Below are 18,157 nucleotides of genomic sequence, written 5' to 3'. Positions count from 1 at the left end.
ACCCTAAATTAATTACTAATTTTTATATTAAAAAATTATATAATAAACATGTAAATTCATTATCACATTAATGCTAGGGACTTGAATCAAAATTTGAGAACTAATAAGGTCTTAGTCAATGAACAGTAAAAACTAGGGACCGGATACTAATTTTTCCATTATTTTATATGCATCTGTATACATGTAATGAAAATTTAGGGGCCCTTCTGAATCGGGGGCCTGTACTGTGGCACCTGTTGCACACCTTCATGGTTGGCTCTTGTGTGCGTGTGCTCCAACTGTTTTTTAAGAGTCGACAAAAAAAAAAAAAAACTGTTTGTTAAGAGAATATTATATATGTAATCCTCTAAAAGATAAAGTATATATGACGATTATTTATGTCTAAAAAAAGTTGTGTTGTGTTTGTCTAAAAAAACAATCGATCGAACTTTCTTTTAATCGCATTACATTAATGTGGCTATATTTAACGAACGTGCTGGTTGCATATATACATGCATGCATGCGTGCACTCCAACAAAGATGATGGTTTGTCCTTTGCCTCACCTGAAGAGATTAATCACAGTCTTGAGTCTTGCACATATAATCGATTGGCTTTTGCCAAAACCACTTCCTTATGATTGTGGTAAGCATGTACTAGTTCAAAAACAATAGTTTATGTTGTAACAGTTGAATCTCTTTTTTGTATTTTAAATGATATATTTTTACAAAGAGGAGGTGAATTTAAGCCAAATTATATCTAGCCATAGTAATTAGTAAATTTGTATTGAACTTGCCCGTCATAATATTTAAACTTAAGACACTTTACTTACAACTAAAAAGAAATATCACTAAGCCGTAATACTAATGACAAAAATTATTGTTATTAAATTTTTTATTTAAACTAGTATAGAAGCTAACTTTACTATTAAATTAAGAAGAAAACTCCCACAAAACAAGTTTGAAGTTTTCCATATTTTTTGTTTTTCCATAATAAACATAGATTAAATGAAGAATCCTCTCGTCATTTGGTAAAGAATGCATATTCACTAGCTATTAAATTTGATTTGAATAGTTCAGATTAGAACAATTTTTATGGATAAGATTAAAGCATTATAACGCATCTATTTATTTCCATCTTTTATTGATTAAATGCTATAACTTAAATTCAATACCATATGACTATGAATTCCTGGTCACTAAAATAGAACTCGTACGAGAATTTATATAAACTAAAAGAAAAATAATTACATTTCAAGGGACTATGTGCTAGTGTATGCAGGCATGAATCTCAATTCAACCTAATACCATGACTCTAGTTCAACCAAATGGGGTCACAGATTAGACTGATGTACGTAGCATCGCATTGAAAGGATTTGGCAATAAAAAAAGGGAAAGCAACTATAACATTAAGTTCCAAAATCCCCTGCCCCAGGAAGAGAAAGAGGTATGGTGGTGTTTGCTGGGCCATGATATTATTTTTTTCAGATAATGTTAAAGAGATTAAAATTTTAAATTAAATTTTGTATATCAAATAATGTACTTATTGATGATTAAATTATTATTTAAATTTTTATTTACGTACTTATTCCTTATTTCGTAAATTTAATTTATTTAGTATTACCTTTATTTTTCAACTTGTTTTTGACTTTCATCAGTTTCCTTTCTGCCCTAATTAGCGCGAGCCACGTTACCGTTATGATTGAATCCCCTCCATTTAAAATATGAATGGATTGATGTGTGCGACTTGGTAAGGTCAAATTACTCATGTACCCTTTATGTGGATAACATAACTCTTCAATGTCAAAACTTTTAATACAAAATCTAGATTCTTCAATATATTAGCTATTTTGATTTTGAAACGTTGTCATGTTTATTTTTTTTTTTTCAAAATAAAAGATAATTTTATCGGTCGAGTAGGAATAGCAACATTAACATCAATAGTCAGAACAAAATAAATTAAATTATTTTGAAAAAAAATAATAAGTGTGACTTTGATTTATGAATTAAGATAAGAAATTTCAGCTGTTGAATGTCATACATTGGCCAAAGAAATAAAGAAATAAATAAGAGTTTAAATATCTTAACTCCATTCAAACTAATACTGATGTTGATAACATACCTCTTCAATGTCAAAAACTTTTAATACAAAATCTAGATTCTTCAATATATTAGCTATTTTGAACATTTTAATGTTTAATTTTTTTTCGAAAACAAAATATAATTTTATCAGTCGAGTAGGAATAACAACATTAACATCAATAGTCAGAACAAAATAAATTAAATTATTCTTAAAAAAATAATTGGTGTGACTTTGATCTGTGAATTAAGATAAAAAGTTTTAGTTGTTGAATGTCCCACATCAGCCAGAGAAAGAAAGAAACAAGAGTTTAAATATCCTAACTCCACTCCAACTAATATTGAGGTGTTTTGTGACAAAAATCCACATCTGACGAATTATGCATGTGGTAATTAACAAGTTGAAGACAATATTGGTATTTTTGAAAGTGAGCCTTTAATCCGTCTCTTTGATAATTTGACATTTCACTTCAAAACAGAATTTCAGCTTGTCTTGGTATTACTTGAATTAAAAAAAATTATTCGATTACTTTAGAAATGAGTTGCTAAGCATTCTTAGCAAGAACTTACAAGAAATAAATTAACCAACAAAATGAGTTTCTGTTTTTTTTTTCATTTTGTTATTCTAAATTTCTTATGATATTTTAGACCACTGCTAAAATGAAGGGTTGTACCCCAAAAATATCAATCTCATTCAAAAATAGAAGCACTTATACATAAAGGATATGTAGAGTAAAGCTTTGAGTCACGTCCAAATTTAATTCAATAGGTAGGGCTCCATCAATCTAAAATAACCGAAGATAGAAACATTTCCAAAGTTATTTCGAGATGTGCCATTTTTTTTTATATATATGCTAAGAAAACATGCACGTTGTGCTCGTTTAAGCTTGATATATATTGTTGGGACCAGATCGATGAAGTTTGGTTCATCATTTGACGAGCATAATGTGAAGTGTGGTCCATACGAAAGAGAAAAATGAGAGTATACTTGTTTCTTTCGAAAGCAAATGCCATTCTATGATACTTGGGTTTTAAGTCCTTCACCTAATTATATATTTGTACAAGTTTCTCATATTTGTTTACTTCATAACATATTTTAACGCACTTTCTAGCCAGAGTTCATTTTCTTTAAAATTGATCAAACAATTGTCTCTTAGGACTAGAGTCTAATAGTACTCTTCTCTATTTATAAGTGAAGTTTATTTTTTGGTAAACATAAGTGAAACTTTTGTAGACGTTGAATTCTATACCAAATTTAAATAAATATATAAAAAAATTTAACCAGGAGTTGAAATAGGTGCTTTTATATTTTTACTAACAAACAACTTGACACTTTTATTTTCTTTACACAAGCGATATTCTAAGATTTTTTTTTTTTATGTAACATATTGAGAGTGGGGTTTGGGATAGTAATAATTTTGTATCAAAATCACTTACGAATGGTGAGGATAAATATGAGCATCATGATTCTAGTGATTGTGATACTCTACACGTTTTTTGTTAAAGTAACGATATTTTACACATTAAACGCAAGTATTTAAGATTTGACAAATAAAGAAACTACAAGTTTTTAAGAGATGCTAGATATCTAATTTCACCTAACTAATTTTTAAACATTGTCCCCTTGAACTTCAAACAAAAGAAAAAAAAAATAGAAAAATGGTCAACCACATTTGTACAAATCATTATCCACACACCTCTTTTTAATTTTTTACACGTTTTTTTGTTAATTTATGTCTTTTGATATTCTTTAATTTATCCGATCCGACGATCGAAAATTAAAAGAGAGTGAGAAGTAAAAAAGGGTGTGATCCACACACCCCCCGGTTAGAAATTTAGTTTAATAATGGTAAAATTGACATTTTCAAGTTTGTTGGGTGTGATTGTGAAATTGTACGTAAATAGAAAATAGAAATACACCAAACCCTATAAAAAAATATAAAAAAATCTTTTTCTTTGGTAACAAATAAAAATTGATCAAACCAAAAATAGGATGATTCTATTATTGTAATTTCCTCAAAATCTCCGTGCTAATCCAAAACCCCATTAACAAACAATTACCACTGTGGCTCAGTAGGTCCCATTTTATTCAAAATTTGCATCTTTTAAATCCCTAAATTCTAACTTCTTTATTTTATTTTTATCCTTATTATCGGAACCAAACGGCTCTCTGAACTGGAAGAGGCAAAATTTTGGAACCAATCTGCAGAGAAATAAAAAATTAGATTTAAATTCAAACCAAAGAAAATAACAAACAAAACAACGCTTTAAAGCAAACCAACGTTTATATTAATCTTCTTCGCACGCTCCAACTCAAGAGTTGGTTTCCAATTTATTTAATTTGTTTTTCAAGTGGCTCTCTACCATCATAGTAGAAAGGAGTGCTATCTCTGCATCGGAATCTAACATTTAAATTTATAATATAATAAATTTATCGTTTGAAAAGAAAAAGTTATTTATTTATTTTTTTCAAAAAAAAAAAAAAAAGAGAGGAGAATAAAAACGAACAGAACAGAAACAGGGGCTCATCTATCTGTTTTCATACGACAAACAGATTGTCCATTTTCTTTCCTCCATTTTCCCAACTCTCTTCTTCTTCCTCCTTCCCTCTCTCTCTCTCTCTCTCTCTCTCTCTCTCTCTCTCTCTCTCCTCTCTTTCTCTCTCTAGAAAAAGAGGTTTGTCTCCTCAACAAACTCAACCTCCCCCTTCCTTCTCTCCTCTCTTTTTCTCTCTCTAAACCTCGTAACTTCGGCTTTCAGTATCAAAATCCCCAAAACGTAAACCCCTCGATTAGCCAGCCCAGTTTCGGAGTTCGTCTCCCTCGGTTTTTCTTTCTCGCCTAACAAGAAAAAGATTTTTCATTTCCATTTCCACAGCTCGCCGTCCGTCCAATCCCCAATTGGGTTTTTGGGTTTCAGTCTGATGGGAGAATTTGAAGAATTGGGTCGCTGTTTCTGGACACTCGGATCTTCGGATTTTGTGGGTTCTTGGTTTTCTTTGCAATGCGGGGTTTGAATTGGGTCGGGGTCCAAGTCTGAGGGATTGAATTGACGTTTCGAGGTGTGAATTTGGGGGTTCGGGAGGTGTGCATAGACTGAATTTGTAGCTTGTGGTTGTGAAAATGATGGCTTCCGCGTCTCCGTCGATGATAGCGAGGAGCTCGTTGGAGGAAATGCTGGAGTCGCTTCAGCGAAGAGATACGGTCGAAAAGCCGAAGGAATTGCCGCCGGCATTACCAGCTCGGCCGCCTTCCAAGGCTCGTCTGCCATCAGCCCGCCGCTCTATGCCCAACAACTTCAGGGTCGAAGACGCAGAGGGTTCTCTGGAGTGTTTACCTAGTTTGAATAAGAGAAAAGAGGGGGACTTGGGGTTCAAGGCAGGTCATTTTGGCGTGAAGAAGACGGAGAATGATCAAACTGTTGAGTCGCCCTACGGTGGGTCACCTGAGGACAGTGGAACGAGGCCGGAGAAGATTGCAAAATCGGATTGCGATGACAACATTGGTTATTTCATCAAGAAGGTAATTAGGAGGGTGACAGTTAGTTGGCTGATCTCCTTTTTATTTTATTTTATTTTTATTTTTATTTTTTTTATGATTCTTTACTCTTACGCATTGCTTTGTGTTCTTAACTGAACTTTACAGTGCTATTTGGAGTATGGTAGTCCAAGAACTTTAGTCCATATGATAAGTTTTGGGTAATGTGATAGAGCATGGATTTTATATGATTGCAATGATTCCGCAGAATTTGGATTTTGGTTATGATGAACACCTGTACTTTAAAATTAGAGGTCAAACCTTTTTGTTGAAATGTCATAGATCCGTAAGAAAAAAAATTATTTTTGTTTGATATCATTTTGTAATATAGCATCTTTGTTCTTTGGGCATAGGAAATTTATTTGTAAAACATGAATTGATGTTGAAATATTTGGTTTCAGAAACTTCGTGTTTGGTGTTGGCTACCTAGTGGGCTGTGGGAGTTAGGAATGATACAGTCAACTTCAGGGGACGCTGCACTTGTTTCACTCTCTAGTGGAAATGTAAGTTCATCAGTTTTTGGCTTCACCCCAAATCCCATTTCAACTACTGAAGGCACTTAGATTGATGGGCTGTTTATGCCCTTGTTCTGTTACTGTAGGTAATCAAAGTGCACAGAGTTGACCTCTTACCTGCAAACCCAGATGTTCTCGAAGGTGTGGATGATCTTATACAGCTTAGTTATTTGAATGAGCCTGCTGTTCTTTACAATCTTCAGTGTAGATATTCCCAGGATATGATTTATGTAAGTATCACATTTTCCTGTTGCTGATGCTTTCGTTTCAGATTCATGTCTTCTTCTATTCTCCTTTTACATTCTCGTGTTTTTCTTCCGTAGAGCAAAGCCGGGCCAGTTTTGATTGCAATCAATCCTTTCAAAGATGTTCAAATTTATGGAAAAGATTCTATTAGAGCTTATAGGCAGAAACTAACAGACAAACCTCATGTCTATGCTGTGGCAGATGCTGCTTATGACGAGATGATGACAGGTGCATGACACCTATTTTATTTATATATTTACTTTTGTGCCGAATCTTTTCTTTTTATGGTGGCATTGTTTAACTTGTTCTGTAACTTGTTTTTGACCGTTTTCCTGGATGTAACTTTTATTTTGCAGATGATGTAAATCAGTCCATAATCATAAGGTTAGAACCTTTTCAAATTGGTTTCTGGTATATTAGAATCTTCTTTGTGAATCACGCTTAGTACTTGTGTGCAGTGTTATCCTATACTAGATCATAAAGTTCATTGTTAAATCAGAATGTAGTTTGCAAATAAATAGTCAATAGATTTTCTTTTACAGTGGGGAAAGTGGAGCTGGGAAAACTGAGACAGCAAAAGTTGCAATGCAATACTTGGCTGCTATTGGTAGTGGCAGTTGTGGCACAGAGCATGCAAATGCAATCCTTCAGACCAATTGTATACTAGAAGCGTTTGGAAATGCAAAAACATCCAGAAATCATAATGCTAGCCGATTCGTAAGTTACTTTATTTCTTTCTTCTTTTTGAAGTTTTATTCAAAATTATTGCCTGGAATTGGTTATTTATTTTGTTACTGATATCCATCCTTTGTTTTTCATTACTTAATTGAGGTCTAAAGGGTATGCACTTAAACATGATTTCTGCTTTGCTTCAGGGGAAATTGATTGAACTTCATTTTAGCACTGCGGGAAGAATATGTGGTGCTTTTATCCAAACATGTAAGCTGTTTGAATTGAATAAATTCCTTTTCTGGTATGCTATTACCTGACTTGCATTTCAATCAGAGTGACTGACTTGATTTTACTACCTCATTCACATGTCAACTCCAATGCGGCTATCATGATTGTGAACAGTTTTTTTGGACAAGGTAATTAGTTGCCCTTTATGAGTTTAATCAGCTTAGTTTTAGCTGTCTAAATATGCCTTTTCTGACACTATAATATCTCATTTGAGCAGTCCAGAGTTGCTCAACTAGAAAACGGTGAGAGGTCGTATCATGTCTTTTATCAACTCTGTGCTGGCGCTCCATCAACGCTAAAAGGTAGGGAAGCTTTATTTTAATCATCAATTCTAGTTGCTTGTTTCACCATATGTGGCAAAATGGCAAATTCGTGCCCATTAATCTCTTTTCTAAATTTATGTCCTCTTTATGGGATGCCTAGATTTATAAATTATAGTGATTTTGAAATCGTCACATCATAAGTTCGGGGGTCTACTTTGTTGAAATCTTGCTGTATGACCCATGAGCTTTAACATAATTGGCATGGGTTGAGGTTACGTGAAAAGTAAATCTTAGGTTGAATTCCTCTTCTAAGCAAGAAAGGAAAACTATACAGTAGTTGGCATGGAACCTAATGTTTGGGACCACTATAGCACCACATAATGTTTGGAACCACTAACGCCACATAAAAATATTGAGTTCCAGTCTAGTCTTCTTGATTGCTTTTTACAAAATTGGTTCGTATGGTGATTATCAATGATCAGTTATCAGTAATGGCCCTTGCTTGTGTTTCAGAAGCTGGCAGGAAACATATTAAATGGGTTCATTACAAGTTCTATGATAACCATTTGCCTTTTAATGTTTAGTTCTGTTATTAGCCAAAATTAGAGCCTTCAACAGTTCTGCTGTACAAGTATTGGGGAATCATTGTTTGTTTTTGGTTGCAGAGAGGCTAAACCTTAAAAGGGCTAGTGAGTACAAGTATCTTAATCAGAGTGATTGTTTGGAAATTGATGGTGTAGATGATGTGCGAAAGTTTCATACACTTGTGGTAAGTAAAGAGATAATTGTTTATATCACCATTCATGCAATCAATATACTTTCTTTTCCAGTTTGTTCCTTCTATAACCAAAGTGTCACATTCTCCCATGTTGTATTGTTTTTGCATCTCCTCAGAAAGCGCTAGATGTTGTTCAAGTTTGTAAGGAAGATCAAGAACACATGTTTTCATTGCTGGCCGCAGTGTTATGGCTGGGAAACATATCATTTCAAGCGATTGACAATGAGAAGCATGTGGAAGTGTTAGCTGATGAAGGTAAGAAATAGGTCATTCACTTGGTGATCTTTCCATGGGATATTTTGTATAGAATGCTGATTCTAAGCCAGTTGCATTCCTGGCTTGGATTTTTAATGATAGTTCTAACTTCTAAGGTTTTCTATCTGGTCATTAACTGGATCACTGGAATGGCATTTTGGGGTCCGCTACTGCAGTCATATTATTGAGCAGTGTTAAAGAGTGTTGTGCACATATATGTCCAAAAAGACCTTTAAAATTTTGTCTATCCAAATTTTTGTAAGAGGTTTCCCTCGGTGTCTGATTTCATTCCATGTCAACCATCTGCGGTCTCAGAATGTGTTTGTTCTATTAAGTCAAACATTACTTTTAGACTTACACTTGAGCACATGAACAGATGCCTACATATGAGTAACTTCTCTTCGTTTTTCCATTGGGCAGCTGTAACCATTGCTTCCATGCTGATGGGTTGTAGTTCCCAGGAGCTAATTCTTTCTTTGTCCACCCCCGAAATCCGTGGTGCCAAGGATAGTATTGACACAAGGCTGACACTGAGACAGGTTTGCTAATTTCTGTAACAATCTATGCTTGAGTCCTGACCAGTGTATTAAAAGCGTGAGGCGTGGGCGAGGCGTCCGAGGGATAGTCCGGCCTAGGAGTGAGGCGAAGCCTCACGGGACCTAAATTTTTTAATATGTACACTAAGCGTACACATATATTATATTAAAAAAGAAGAAGATTATTAACCAATAATCACCCTGAGTACACTCATAAATATATACACACATATATAGACATATATTATATATATATATATCTATATATATAATAAATGATGAAAAGCACAATGAGCACACATATAACAATGCACGCAGACAGCACACACTTCCATTATATAAAAAATAAAAATCAGAAAAAAAGGCAAAGAGACGATAGTGCAAGGAAGAGGTATGAGGCAGTTAAAACCCTACCCAAAATTCGGGTTTGAGAGTTAAAAAAAAAAAAAAAAAAAAAAAAGAAGCCCTGAGGTGTGCCTTCCGCCGCCTAGGCGGCTCCGGCAAAGCCTTATGCCCACTCCCTCAAAACAGAGGCGGCAACCCTCAAGCCCAACCTTAGAAGGCGCCTAGGCGGGCCCTGAGGCGAACCTTTTAAAACATTGGTCCTGTCAGCCTTTAAATGCACTTTTTGATGAAAATGAGGCTTATTTTTTCTTTCTTTCTTTCGTATTCAGGCAATTGATGCAAGAGATGCGTTGGCAAAATTTATCTATGTTAGCTTGTTTGACTGGCTTGTAGAACAAATTAATAAGTCACTTGCAGTGGGAAAATGCCGTGCTGGGAGATCCATCAGTATACTTGATATTTATGGGTTTGAGTCATTCCAGGTACTAATATATACTTCACTTTTGGTGATGTTTGCAATAAGATTTGTGTATTTAGTAATGATCTTAAGGGCTATTTTTCAGAAGAACAGCTTTGAACAAATGTGCATTAATTATGCAAATGAGAGGCTGCAACAACATTTCAACCGACATTTATTTAAGCTTGAGCAGGAGGTGAGCATCTCAAGTGCAATGTAGCATTAAGGTTGCTTAGGGTCAGACTACATGTTATGACTAAATGTGTGAATTGTGATTGCTTATTCCTTTTACTTCAGGAATGTGAATTGGATGGGGTTGATTGGACTAAAGTTGATTTTCAAGACAATCAAGAATGCTTGAATCTGTTTGAGAAGGTATTTCATTGAGCCTTCTATATCACTGACCTGCTAATTTTTCATCAGAATTTCATTAGATTCATTTTCACTGTATAGTATATGTGACATTCAAATCAACTTGTATAATTTGTGATAATTAGGGGTTGGGCCTTCACATTTTGCTTTACCTTGATTAATGCTTATGATATCTTAATAGAGTTTCACATTGCATGATAGCTACAAAAGCAATGAATTAGGTGGTATTAGTCTTCTGTTCTCTTTATATGTTTTAAAGAAAAACTTTATTAGCTCAGCTGGAGGAAAACCCCTCAACTATCCACTTGTATGTTCTAATTGATTCTTAATTGTAAATTCATTTGGTTCGTTTCTTCTCAAAAAAAAAAAAAAAAAAAAAAATTGTAAATTCATTTGGTACCCTTCTCCCATTGCAAAGTAAGAAGGGTGTATTACTGAAGTGATCATAGTATTTGCCTCTATCCTTAAAGCCACTTTTTACTGTGTTGTGGGCAGAAACCTTTTGGGCTACTATCTGTGTTGGATGAGGAATCGAACTTCCCTAAGGCAAATGATTTGACCCTTGCCAATAAATTTAAGCAACACTTGAATGCTAATTCTTGCTTTAAAGCAGAAAAAGGAAGCACTTTCAGTATTCGTCATCATGCTGGAGAGGTTAGTTTTTGTTTGAGCATGTTCCCAAGCTTTAGTTGTGTGCTGACTTCATTTGCACTATTGTATATGTACACACCAACTTAAGAATTGTTTGACTCTGCTTTTTATCATTCTTTCTGCATGCCCTGAAAGTAGTGCATAGAAAGTAGCTAAGTGAATCATGGAAAGGTAAAAATAACAGTGGTGACAAATTATTGCAAGTTTGCAACCACTTGATTAACACACATGTTTCCTTATGACTGTTGCCTTGGCTTTATTGATATCAAAGGTGTCTTCAACTCATCCTTCCCAAAATTTTTACTTCTTTGATTCTTAACCTTTATCCTCATTCTCATCACCAATCTTCATTGTTAATTTGAGTCTCCTCAAGCTACCATTGTTAATTGCGAGTTTGCAAACACTTGATTAACACATTTTTTTTCCTTATGACTTGTTCCTTGGCTTTATTAAATAACTTAAGCCTTGACCATAAGGAAGGACTGGCTTACGAGACATTGCATTGGTTGCTCTTGATTCTCTTAAATGTAATTTGAGGATAGTCGAACTTATGTTTTCGTACTAGGCAATACATGATGTAAGCCTGTACACATTGATGCAAGTTTGATGACCTTTGTTTCTATAAAATTGCTATTGGTTTTCATAGTGTAATAGTTTTACTAACATTTGTATTTTTATTAGGTTCTATATGACACAAGTGGCTTCCTAAAAAAAAACAGAGATAAGTTGCCTGCTGTTTTCGTCCAACTCCTGTCATCGTGCAGATGCCGGCTTCTGCAGTTGTTTACTTCCAAAGAGCTTAAGCAGTTCCAGAAACCTGAAAATGATTTGTACCAGATAGATGCATTGGACCCTTCAAAATCAGGCGCTGGTATTGACTTCAAGGTACATATGCTTGCACAAGTTTTAGCTGGATATAGGAGTAGCTTTTGTATGCTTAGATCAGATGCCAAAATTTTGAATGTCATCTGAGTAGGATGGGACTCTGTTAGATGAGTTTGGATGATAGTTTTCTTTTGGTAACATATGGGGGTCGATGATCTTATTTGTTCAGAAAGCTACATCTCATTCTAAATTATTTAACACTGGCTGAGACATAGCTGTACTGCATCGTTTAAAGTTTAATTGTACATCATTCATTCCTGTAGGGTCAATTGTTTAAACTACTGCACCAGTTGGAGAGCAGCACCCCTCACTTCATTAGCTGCATAAAGCCAAACAGTAAGCAGCTTCCCGGCATGTATGAAGTAAACCTTGTTTTACAACAGCTCAAGTGTTGTGGAGTTTTGGAGGTTGTTAGGATATCACGATCTGGATACCCTACTAGAATGGCGCATCAAGAATTTGCAGGAAGGTTGGTATACATTGAACCGGAGTTTCAGGTTTTTAGTTAGTACTGGTTTTCTCAACTATCTTTTCTCATGTGTCTTTTGGATTAGGTATGGTTTTCTACTTTTGGAGGACGATTTACCTCGGGATCCATTAAGTCTATCCATTGCTGTTCTAAAAAGATTCAGTGTCCTCCCTGAGATGTACCAAATTGGCTATACAAAAGTGTTTCTTAGAACAGGGCAGGTGAGCTCCTTTAAGAGTTTTGAAATTTTTCTCGTCATCACTTTCTGTTTTTTTTTTATAAGTTTATTTCTCTGGTGGCTTTCCTAATGTTGCTGAGTCTGGTTGTTCATAGATTGCATCATTGGAGGATAAGAGAAAGAAAGTTCTGAGAGGAATAATTGGTGTCCAAAAATACTTCCGTGGTCACCGGGCTCGTTGCCACTTTGATCAACTTAAGGAAGGAGTCCCAAAGATACCATCAAGTAATGCCTACTAACTTTTATAGTTTCATTTGGTCAAGACATTTAGCTGTTTTTATCATATATTACAGCATTGTTTGGTACAATTTGATATTTCTTCTGAAAAACAAAATCCTGGTTCAATACAAATTTTGGACTCTCTTCAGGACGTTGTAGTTTGGCTGACCATACTGTTCTTTATGTTATGAAGTGAACATGCTTGAATTTGTGGTTCAAACTCCATTTGTTGCCCAATTCATGTATAATGAAAAATAATCACTTTTGACTACTTTTTAGTATTAATGAAAATTACTTTTAAGATGCAGACGGTCTTGGTGAAAATACTGGAAGGAAAGCAGGTTCTCATGAAACTCTTGATGAGCGTCAAAATTTGAAGAAGTCACATCCTGAGAATGGGAAAGCTAAAAGGAAGGCCGGCAGGAAGATGTCAGAGGTGAAGGTACTTCCGATAAAGTAATTACTTGCTAAACCTGTTTCCTTTGCTTCATCTCCTTATGAAATCTTAATGCTGAAACCACACTGAAATTTGACTAGTCATTACCCAATACTTGCTCTTTTTTAGCTGATTTGTCAAAAAATTGTTCAATAGTTATAGTTTTACTTTTACCTAACCACATGAAACAATCTAACTTTATTTAATAGAACCAAAAACAAGTCCGTTAGGTTTAAGGTTGAGTTTTCAAAAGCACTGCATTAGCTTTAAACTTGAGTTTCAGTTTTAAATAGAAGTCTTTTCCAGTGTGGTTAAAGAATTTTATTTTCCTTGGCTATTGAATTTAAGTCGCCCCACTATATAGACAAAATTCTCCAAGGCTCGAAAAATTTAAATTGTGAAAATCTGTTCTTTGAAACAGTATGCTTACACTTAAAGCTGAAAATTGCAAGAAATACTTGTGCATTTTGGTAAATTTTTCTTTTTGGAGGTTTTGTAAATGAAAGGCCGACTATTTTCCACTCTCTTATGTCTCTGAGGTTTGCGGATCTGAATAACTGAAAATGGAAATGTTTTCTGAACAGGATTTGCCATCAGATTTGGCAGAGCTTCAAAGGCGGGTGCTTCAGGCTGAGGCAACTCTGGTGCGGAAGGAGGAGGAAAATGCTGAATTACAGGAGCAACTGCAGCAATTTGAAACAAGATGGTCAGAATATGAATCAAAGATGAAATCGATGCAGGATGTGTGGCAAAAGCAGATGGCGTCTTTACAGGTGAGTTTTCTTGTGTATGCTTGATCTTAGTTTTAAGAGATATGCACAAGTGGTATTATGCAATTTATGCTTATAGAACCAAAAGCGAATCCTGAAATGAGTCGAAGAATTGGGGAAAATGATGCAACTTGTATGGTTGTTCCAACTCACAGTCAATCTGAATATTCAGATCTGGAAAACTAATGGATGCTAAAATTATGCAATTTTAATTTATTTTGTAAAACTGCATTATAAAGCTGCACCAGAGATGGTTATCTTCATCCAATTAAAATCATATTCTTGCTGCATGCGATGAAAACCCAAATTGACCAGTGAGTTTGTTGTTCTGGTGACTTGGAGATGATTATCCAGTTTATGTTGACTTAGAAGAAGTCAACTGTTAGTGTATGTTATTAAGTTGAACTCGATAGGGTGTTGTGTTTGTACCCATGCGTCATGGGTTCGAAACTCCCCCCCCCTAATTTATTGTAATAGTTTCAAACTCTTCCCCCTCCCCCCTGTATTAAAAATTTTGAGAAAAAAAAAGAAAAAGAACTTGATGAAGTTTGTTGAACCCCCACCTTTTTTCGATCAACATTGATGAACCGCCACCTTAGTCGTAAGCTTTTGGGATCATCATTTACTTCACCACAACCAATGTGCATGCACATGCATCTTCACATTATATTTACATTTTGTCTCCTTTGAAAGAAATGGATGGTTCCTTGTTGATGATTGACATCTTAGATTGAACTTTGCATCACCTTTAATACTCTCTATTATTATGCAGACGAGTCTTGCTGCAGCCAGAAAGAGTCTTGCATCTGACAATACTGCTGGTCAACCTGGAAGACTAGGTTCTGTTTCATCACCCCGATACGATTCTGAAGAAGCCACATCCATGGGATTCAATGGAGCAGGGCTTGAGGCTAATGGCAGTTCAAATGCAGTCAGCGGTCTGGTGAAGGAATTTGAGCAGCGGAGACAGACATTCGATGATGATGCGAAAGCTCTAGTTGAGGTAAAACCTGGGCAGTCAGCTGCAAATATGAATCCTGAGGAAGATTTACGAAAACTTAAACACCGGTTTGAGTCCTGGAAGAAAGAGTACAAGGCAAGATTACGGGAAACAAAGACAAAGCTTCATAAAATTTGGCACTCAGAAGAGGAAAAACGACAGAGAAAATGGTGGGCAAAGATAGGCTCAAGAGCATTGTAGTATCTTGTTTTAGATGATCAATCACCATCTCATGGTGGACCAAGAAGGAGATACCTAAGAGGATGATTGAAGAAGGGAAGTAACTTTCTCAGTAAGCTACCTCCTTCAGTAGCTGGCTACTCCTCTGTTTATATATCTCGCATCGCATATTGGTGATTCTTGGTGCGGTGTAGTATTATGGAGAGAAACTTGTAGGTGTACCAAATTTTTGTGACTTTGTGGGAACGTTGATGATCAAGTGAACAGAAAACTAGGGACTTTTAAGTGGTTTTCAGCCGCTATTTCTTTGTTGATTAGTTTACGTAGTTTGTGTATAATCAGTTGGCATTGATGTAATGTGCTACAGTGTAGATCTTGTTAGTGAAGATGTGGGAAAATATGTTCACATTGTCTGTGTATGAAGTGATTAGTACCTGATTTTCCAATGTGTTTTTTATCTTTCTAAAAGCAGATTACATATATAATTGTAGGGTTATGGTTATTCTATATTCAACTCCTTAGCAATGTGTTTGTGTGGGGGAGTTTGGTGCCTAGGATTGGATTGGATAATTTTATAAGTTTAAAGTATATATGTTGAGGATAGAGGTGAATAATTGTATATTTAGAAGCGATGACACGTGAAAGAAACTCATCCTTCTTATTGTGCCATTGTGTATATTTGAAAGGTTTCAGGTCACTTAGTATTACGGTCTAATGATATTTTTTTTTTACTTGTAAGTGAGAGGTCTTAGGTTTAATTCTCAGCAAAGGCGAATTTGAATCACATTATTGCTAGCCTATTGTGAGACTTAGCTCACTCCCACATCCATTGGTTTAGATAATATATTTTGTTAAAAAGAAAAAAATTCCGCTTGGATGAGTAATTTATATTTTGACTTGGGCTCAGCTAAAGGGCTTGAGTCTCTCCTTGCACTCAAGTTTGATATCTCCCTCTTGTTATTTAGATTAAATTAAAATATAGCTCGAACAAAAGAAATGATTCAAAGTAGATATGAAATGATGGAACTATGAAGATTGGATCACAGTTATAGAGTTGATACTCATAGTGACATTTGAGAAATCTGATCAATTAAAACGGCAAGTATTAACATCTCCATAAAATTTTCTGTTCAATTACATTCTCCCAAACAAGATTAATAATTACTAATTAGAGGAACTGAAGATTAATTTATGATCCGGGCACAAACTTGGTGGCATAGACCCATGCATTGTTAGCTACAGGGTTGTCAAGGTGGTCCAAGAGGTTCTCTAGGGGACCCTTCCCAGTCACAATGGCTTGGACAAAGAACCCAAACATGGAGAACATGGCTAGCCTCCCATTCTTGATTTCCTTCACCTTGAGCTCGGCAAAGGTGACAGGGTCATCGGCAAGGCCGAGGGGGTCGAAGTATTGCCCTCCGGGGTAGAGGTTGTTGCCCTCTCCTACGCCATCAAGACCGTTGATACGGAATCCTTCAACGAGACCCATGAGGATGACTTGGAACCCAAGCACTGCTAGGATGCTCTGAGCGTGGACTAGGTTGGGGTTGCCCAAATAGTCGAGGCCTCCTTCTGAGAAGATTTGAGCTCCGGCTTTGAACCACACTGGCTCTTTGAAGTCCACTCTCACCCATTTCTCGAGAACTTCTGGGGTGATGCAGCCTAGTGCTCCAAGCATAGCCCACCGGCTATGGATTACCTAAAGTTGCACAACATTACTAAACCTCTACTTCCAAATCAATGCAAAGTAGTATAATCGTTATCAACAACAATCTCTCGTCAAATATCAAAAAAGTTATGTTGTTAGACTGTGAATAAAGACTGCATCATCAGTCTCCACTCATTTTGGTTTTGAATTGCGAATAGAAGGCAATAACATGCATGTATTTTTGAAAAATATGCTTAAAGTCTTGCTTCATTCATTCTTAATCTTTTGTAACTATTTGGGTTATTTGGGAAGTGGAAAATTAACACTAATGGGAGTGAAAAATTAACAGTACTTGAAGTGTTGAAATACCTCAAGAGCCCGGTTCTTAGCAAAGGCCTCTGGGTCAGCTGACAACCCTGCAGTATCCCATCCGTAATCACCAGGAAATTCTCCGTTCAGGTACGAAGGAGTCTGAGCAGAAAAGGGTCCCAAATACTTCACTCTGTCTGGTCCATACCACAAATCATTCCCCTATTCATGTCACAAACCCCGAATATTAGACATGCATTCTGTAGTTTAGACTAATTTAGTGTAGACCATCGCTCGAATAAAAAAAAAAAATTACACAGATACGTACCATGGTGTATTTGCCAGTTCCCACTGGGACAACATCTCTGAGAGTGTTAAAACTTGGCCCTCGGCTTTGGCCAAGAAATGGGGTGGTTCTTAGAAGCGTGCTTGAGCTAGCAGCTGCTGCCATGACTTTCCAAGCTTTGAAAACTTAATTCAGTTGACTTGATTTATGTTCTGATGAATTAATTGGTGGAATTGTGTTTGAAGCTTGGAAGTGTGTAGAAAGGAAAGCTGTGTGTGCAATATTATGCACAGATGGGTGGTTGAGAATGCAGGAGTGGGAAGTAATGGTGGGGATTCTGACGGTTTGAATCAACCAATGAGAAGGCTTCAAAGGATTTTTAAGCATCTCTAACTCATAACTTTCTATCCACATTTTATCTAGCCAAAGGCACATCACAAACTCACAAGTCCTTAATATTAATTTGTTGGGAAAACTTGCACTGTGTGGCACAGATGGATTTAGTGTTTGTATGGGGCCCTACGGCAAATTCCTGATGGATCAATGAATGGTGGTTGTGATTTAACGTCTCTAATTGCTTGGGAGTAACTTACACAAAACGGGCTCACTACTATACCGGACGTTGTGGTTAATAATATAATATCAAATAACAAAAACTTACACATGACATGTTACTGTATAATGTATATTATATTATTGGCTTGGGATGCCATAGTAGCTTTGTACCCATTGCATGTTAATCATTCTC

General features: G+C 35.8%; 2 protein-coding genes across 7 annotated transcripts; one reads left to right on the top strand and one right to left on the bottom strand.

The window, feature by feature from the left end:
- The first annotated feature begins 4,582 nt into the window (after positions 1 to 4,582).
- LOC103408181 (myosin-2-like) lies at positions 4,583 to 15,612 on the top strand. 6 transcript variants are annotated; one of them, XM_029088988.2, is made up of 23 exons: positions 4,583 to 5,576; positions 5,993 to 6,094; positions 6,193 to 6,336; positions 6,430 to 6,580; positions 6,709 to 6,736; positions 6,895 to 7,069; positions 7,228 to 7,291; positions 7,427 to 7,440; positions 7,530 to 7,614; positions 8,241 to 8,344; positions 8,470 to 8,608; positions 9,029 to 9,147; positions 9,819 to 9,971; positions 10,053 to 10,142; positions 10,244 to 10,321; positions 10,814 to 10,972; positions 11,651 to 11,854; positions 12,118 to 12,323; positions 12,409 to 12,544; positions 12,657 to 12,786; positions 13,089 to 13,216; positions 13,801 to 13,989; positions 14,759 to 15,612. In XM_029088988.2, the coding sequence occupies exons 1-23, from the start codon at positions 5,178 to 5,180 to the stop codon at positions 15,185 to 15,187; spliced, it is 3,426 nt and encodes a 1,141-aa protein (XP_028944821.1). In that variant the 5' UTR covers positions 4,583 to 5,177; the 3' UTR covers positions 15,188 to 15,612. The 6 variants fall into 6 exon arrangements, with proteins under 6 accessions (XP_028944821.1, XP_008345270.1, XP_028944823.1 ...); XM_008347048.4 differs by having other exon boundaries at positions 13,089 to 13,222; XM_029088990.2 differs by having other exon boundaries at positions 13,089 to 13,236.
- Positions 15,613 to 16,238: 626 nt separating this feature from the next.
- LOC103408183 (chlorophyll a-b binding protein 3, chloroplastic) lies at positions 16,239 to 17,855 on the bottom strand. The gene is made up of 3 exons (XM_008347051.4): positions 17,452 to 17,855; positions 17,184 to 17,345; positions 16,239 to 16,865 (listed from the first exon to the last, which is right to left on the bottom strand). Exons 1-3 carry the CDS (start codon positions 17,572 to 17,574, stop codon positions 16,356 to 16,358), a joined length of 795 nt encoding a protein of 264 aa, XP_008345273.1. The 5' UTR covers positions 17,575 to 17,855; the 3' UTR covers positions 16,239 to 16,355.
- Between the last annotated feature and the right edge of the window lie 302 nt (positions 17,856 to 18,157).

Source organism: Malus domestica, chromosome 11, assembly GCF_042453785.1.
Source record: "Malus domestica chromosome 11, GDT2T_hap1".
NCBI lineage: Eukaryota > Viridiplantae > Streptophyta > Magnoliopsida > Rosales > Rosaceae > Malus > Malus domestica.
This window is presented reverse-complemented; position numbering and strand designations above follow the sequence as displayed.